Genomic DNA, 5,974 nt, shown 5'->3' with positions numbered 1-5,974 from the left:
TAAGAGTTCCCAGTTAGCCAGCACAAATACATGTATGTGCATGCTGATTGTCATCGGATTTTGGTACATGCGTTTCAGCAACAACAGTTAGCATAAAAATAACCATATTGCTGAAACAATACATTGATATATTTATTTCCTTTAGCTTTTTGCTAGCAGCTATTTATTTAATGCGAGTTTTTATACGGACAGGTCCGTTTGACCTTTTTTTCTGAGTTTCTATACTACTGGATAAGTCCATTTGTCTTCTAGGTAAGGGGTGACACAATCATTTCCCGCCAAAATGTCACGTGAAAATTTTTGCGCCCTTTTCCTGGACTATTCTATTGAATGGAAATGAAAACTGCATGAATTATATAAAGTACAGTCAAACTTGTTTTAAGAGGCCACCTTAGGGAAGTTGCAAAAGTGGCCGCTTATCACAGGTGGCCTTTAAATCCAGTTTGCTCTGTTAGGAGCCAGTAAATTAACACATGGAGAAATTATTAACTTTATTACACAACAGGGTACATTTTAATGGCCAGGGATATGTACATGTATATAATACCACTTGTGTCACTGAATATTTTTTTTTACTCTTTTTTAAAAAAAGTCTGTAATTGGTTTCTGTTTGCTACTGTTCAAAGACATGTCATTCAAATATTCACTTGCACTCATGAGAGATGACAGCAATCTTGTGTTACCATGAAACTGGGCAAATTCTTTCAATTTATCAGCATATATATGCGCATCACTGACAGAGCAACAATTTGTTTCTTTATTATCAGAATCACTTTCACTTTCACTACCATCAGATTCCAATGTATTCAACAGATCGGTAGCTGGTCTGTCCCAGTCCTTGGCTGAATTGTCACAGGTTGACAGTGTTTGATCCATCTCAGATAGGTCATTAAATTCACAACCAAACACTTCATGTGCGAGTTTTAAAACTGAAAGAGGCACGTCATCGTCATCATCGAAATCATCATCACTATCAATGTTTTCACAAAGAAAACCAGCTTTTGAGAAGCACTTTTGTATTGTTGAAGTCTGGACCTCTTCCCAAGCACTATGCACCCAATAGATTGCGTCCAGTATCGTAATTTGTTTCAGAATATCGGTACCACAAATGTCGGGGTGTTTATCCATCTCTTTAATCATGTGCTTCATCTAAAAAAATTATGAACAGAAACAACAGGAATTCTTGATTCATTAAAATAATAGCTACACCCCCTTTTACAAAAACATTAAAAGCTAGCGACACAGTGTAAAGATAGTGGTAAATTCTAATTGAGTAAAAGTGTTCCGCTCTACTGCACATAACCTAGATAAAATTACTGCACTCTAAAAATTAAACAATGTGTTTTATAGATAGAGATGGATTATAAGGTCATTTAAACATGATCATGAGAAGAAAAAAAATTATATCTACATGTACCTGTCTTTTCCTGAATTTTAGTTTCATAGCCTGAATTATGCCCATATCCATCGGCTGAGTTTTATATGTCGTATTTGGTGGGAGAAATTGTAACTCCACATTTGATAGTTTAATGTTAGGATGAGATGGAGCGTTGTCAAGAAATAGGAGGATTTTTCTTTTCTGGCGGCGCATTGAACTGTCCAGCTGTTTTAGCCATTCCTCCATGACATAGGAATTCATCCAAGCTTTCGAGTTAAATTTGTATATCACAGGCAGTGATTCTGGTTTAATTTTAGAAAAACACCTTGGCTGTCGGGATTTACCTATAAGAAGGGGTTTTAATTTTTCGCCAGTCATTGACGCACACAGAGCAACCGTAATTCTTTCTTTAGATCGTTTACCTCCGGCACAGTCTTGTCCCTTAATGAAGAGAGTTTGTCGCGAAGTGTCGCGGTAAAATAATCCTGTTTCATCCATGTTAAAAATATTTTTATTTTCATAGTTTTTACAAAGTTCGGGAAGTTTTGATTTCCAATCATCAACTGTTTGTAAATTAACATCCCCCCTTTCACCAGACATAGTAGAGAAAGTAATGTTGTGTCTTTTATGGAAGGAGTCAAGCCATCCGTTTGATGCCTGAAATGATTCAATTTTTAAATCAGATGCAAATTTCAACGCTTTCTCTTGTAGAAGAGGTCCCGTAACATTTATTCTACGCGAAGTTGCATCCTTGAACCATTCCCAGCACAGATCTATGGCACGCCGATTGGTTCAAAACTATTTTCTGCACAAAAATAAAGATTTTATACACGAGCTACATGAAAAATATACACGAGTAAAATAAAATTGCACGTATAAGTAAAAATTGCACATAGTTTGATAGATTTTAACACAAACATAACGAAAAATACACGAATCCGAAATTTTTTTCACGATTGAGGGGTGTAATATGCACAAACAAAAAACATAAATTGCACGAGCAGAGGAAACTAAAAATTACACGAACAATTTTAATGCGCATACAGCTGCGCATGTCATTATTATGCACATAGAATATTCATTGTGTTCCTGGTTTTTCTGTACTCTTTATCTCTTCATGTATGCTTAGCTGGATGTAATCGAGAATGGAAAATGGTGTTGACGATGGCATGTGTTTTACTTTGCTCCTTTATTTCTTGCTAAAACTCAATCCGATTTCTAGCTAATACCGATCGAACAAATGTTTCAAGTGTTTGTATAAGATTATATGTGAGAATACTTCAAAGTTTTTCTACAATATTATGATTTTCTTATATTGATCAAGATCCGAACCAATATAAGGAGGTATTATTTGATGCCAGACAAAAATTGTGACGAGAAGGAATCGTAAAATGCGGGGTAAAAAAAAATAAATTAAAAAAACTTATTGCATATGAAGCACTCGACTCCGAACCTAAAAGTACCTAACGATAAACAGAAGGTCTGACTAGGATCTTGATTTTCTAAAAAAAAAAATGTTAGAATTATTTTGTTTTATTTTTTTATAGCTTTTGAAAATTTATAGATACAACTTTAACGGGAATTACTAGTATAAATATTAAATTAACACTTGCATAATCAAACTATTAATAAAGTTGATTCTTCATGAAATTCGCAGACTTATTGCTTATTATTATCATTAAGATGTAGAATTAATTTTGGTACTTTTCATTTGTTCCTATTTTTTTTTAACGATTCCAAATTGCGATTACTTGATAAATGTTTTCATTTTAATAAAAAGGACCAGGTAAAGGGAGAATAAACATACTCTGTGCTTTGTGTACAGTCATGCGCTTTTATATTGTTACTTTTAAAACATTGTAATTTACTACGTTTATCTATACGTACAATGTTACAAATAGGATGCAATAAAAAATTGAAATGGATACAGCAGTGTCATAGAACGCATTTTATCACTCTTGAAAAATACAGATAATTCATATTCTTTATGGAGCTCGACGTTTCTGTTTACATTTCGAATTCGGCTTCATGAATTTTTAAAATTATTTTCCAAACACTAAGTTCCTTGTAAGATTACTTTTTCACCCTAATATATTTCCATAATAAAAAAGACAACATGGTTATATTATTTATGAAACGAAATGAATCGTCAATCATGCCTGTAGACACCCCCCCCCCTTTATTTTCAAGTATAGATTTTGCTAAAGTAAATTTTTCTTTACATTCAGGTTGACCCCAACCCCCAATTTTTAACTTTTGTTAGGTCAAGCGCATTCAAATCCGGGGATATCGTTATATAGTTTGAAGTTGTATTGCAATCCTGATTTCGATGGACTGCTTCTTGTACCCTTAATTTCTTAGAAAATATATCAGGCACGAAGCATTAGGAATTTTTATTTTATTATTATTATTATTTTTTTTGCGAACAGAACCTTCTTCCATTGTAAAATGTTCACTGAAAAGCCCCTTTTTTTGTTGTTGGATTGGAAGTGAAGGTCCCTCACTACCTCATCGAAGTAGGATTTGCGAGATTGGACACTTTATCTTTATTTTGCTTGTCAATTAGTAAAGAAAAGCCGTAAAGATATTAAACATTTTTAAATAAAAAAATTATTTATAAAAATAGGACACATAATTTGTGAATATATTTTAAATTTGTGGTTAAAATCTTCTTAAAACCAGTCACAACTGGGGAGAACATGTTCATTAATCATATTTATAAAAGAAATTGAAATGAAATAGCCAAATTTTAGAGAAATTAATTTTTTTTTTTTTAATTTTGGTCAATCCCGATCAAAATTAAACCGATCCCAACCATAACTGTACAATTATTGGAAATAAATAACATTTTCTCAAGAACACTAGTTTGATTAGGTGTAATAAGGTTTAAATTATTATTGAACTTGACAATAAATTAGATTTCTTCATTGTAAATATATGAAGGGGCAATAAATTAGCATTTTATTCCTTTTGTGTTAATTTTGATCGGGATCAGTTTAATTTTCATCGGGTTAGGTCCAAATATTAAAAAAATTAATTTCTCTAAAAATTTCTCAATTTCGTTTGATTTTTTTTTTAAATGATTGACAAACATGTTGTCCTCAGTTGTGACTAGTTTTATGGTGTTTTAACCATACGTTTAAAAAATGTCTACGAATATTGTGTTTTATTTACTTAAATAATTTTTTATAAAAAAAAAATTGAAAAGTCTTACCAGCCTTTCCTTACATATTTTATTAGATATTCATATAATGCATTCATTAACAGCAAACTTTTAACTCGAAAACAACTTATTTGGATATAAATAATTTTTTTGAATTTTCTTTGAAAAAATACAAAAAAATTCATATAAAATAACTAAGAGCTAATTTCGGCCTTTCAATGCTGAAACCATTGTTTTAAAAGGATGACTCAAAGATCTATAAAATAAAAAGTTGGTGTGGCATTCCTGAGGTAATTTGGCACCCCCTTACTTTCAAAAGCAATACTACATATGTATCTAAATATTATAATTTTAAACTAACTCCTTTATATGCATTTTACCTATTCAAAATAATCTACAGTATAAAAACAGAAAAGCTTAAATTCACATTAGTAAAACGAGTGTATAATATTAATGCATTTTCATGGATTTTTACATGTATTTATGTAATCACCACACTTTGTTCAAAATTTAATACTACACACATGTACTACTTTTTCACATTCATATTTATTTCAGAATAATGATATATTCGTTTCAATATTAAAATTAAAATTGCGCAAGTATTTGCTCGATTTTTTTTTTTACTGTTCAGTACTTCTAAAAATGTATTGTGCAAATTCCACAACCCAGATGATAGCATCTCTGTATGAATTGCTAGTGACCTTCAAGTTCAATTAAAAGGTATTATTGATGTGTCAAATAATTATAAATCGATTAGCATGCAGGTGTCTTTCATTCCAGCATAGCAGGGAGGATCTCTCGATATGAAAAGGTCACAAATCCACATCCTTAATTATTACCATAAGTACACACAGTGGGTGGTGGAGGAGAAGAGTTTGATTTGTTGATAACTCTACTGTATTACATCACATGCTGTTTTTATTTACTCACTTTTCTATGATAATATCATTGTTTTGAACTTTCAAAAAGAAATCGCGATATAGAGGAATGGCACAATGGAAAAATCTAACAATTAAACACTCAAGTGGATATATTCCTCCCCCTTTTTTTACATTATCTACATGTATACATATTTAAAATGTTTATAATCGGGGTGTTAATTTATATGCATATTGCGTGCCTGTCAGTTTTTACATGTATAAACCACGTTGTGCATATATATTCTTGAGAGTCTAGTGTAATTCTAAAAGACTGAATCTTTTTCAAAAGATCAATATTGTTAAAATATTACTCATCCTCTTGTTATTTTATAATGTTTCAAGCATCCAAGCCACACTGAGCTGTTCTCTAATGAATATTAATGAAATGTGCGCAATGAGGATGCGTCGTATATTATGTCGATGTTGTATTCTCACTCGTGCAGTTTTCGTAATTTTTACGTTTGTGTAATTTTCTCACTATATCGTGTAATTATTTTGTTGATTGTGTAG

The 5,974-nt window shown here is 31.5% G+C and overlaps 1 protein-coding gene across 1 annotated transcript; it reads right to left on the bottom strand.

Annotated features, from left to right (window-relative positions):
- Positions 1-543: 543 nt before the first annotated feature.
- LOC134270968 (tigger transposable element-derived protein 4-like) lies at positions 544-1,976 on the bottom strand. The gene is made up of 2 exons (XM_062753234.1): positions 1,418-1,976; positions 544-1,149 (listed from the first exon to the last, which is right to left on the bottom strand). Exons 1-2 carry the CDS (start codon positions 1,874-1,876, stop codon positions 583-585), a joined length of 1,026 nt encoding a protein of 341 aa, XP_062609218.1. The 5' UTR covers positions 1,877-1,976; the 3' UTR covers positions 544-582.
- Between the last annotated feature and the right edge of the window lie 3,998 nt (positions 1,977-5,974).

Source organism: Saccostrea cucullata, unplaced genomic scaffold (genome assembly GCF_032062105.1).
Source record: "Saccostrea cucullata isolate Sc308-1 unplaced genomic scaffold, CSIRO_AGI_Scuc_v1 ctg9118, whole genome shotgun sequence".
Taxonomy (NCBI): domain Eukaryota; kingdom Metazoa; phylum Mollusca; class Bivalvia; order Ostreida; family Ostreidae; genus Saccostrea; species Saccostrea cuccullata.
The sequence above is the reverse complement of the archived record's forward strand: the minus strand, read 5'-3'. Positions and strand labels throughout refer to the sequence as shown.

Excerpts from the sequence above, each read along its gene's own strand:
- LOC134270968 (XM_062753234.1), bottom strand. The coding sequence starts at position 1,876 with ATGGATGAAACAGGATTATTTTACCGCGACACTTCGCGACAAACTCTC. Across the intron at positions 1,150-1,417 it reads TAAAATTCAGGAAAAGACAG|ATGAAGCACATGATTAAAGA; the intron begins GTACATGTAGAT and ends TAATTTTTTTAG.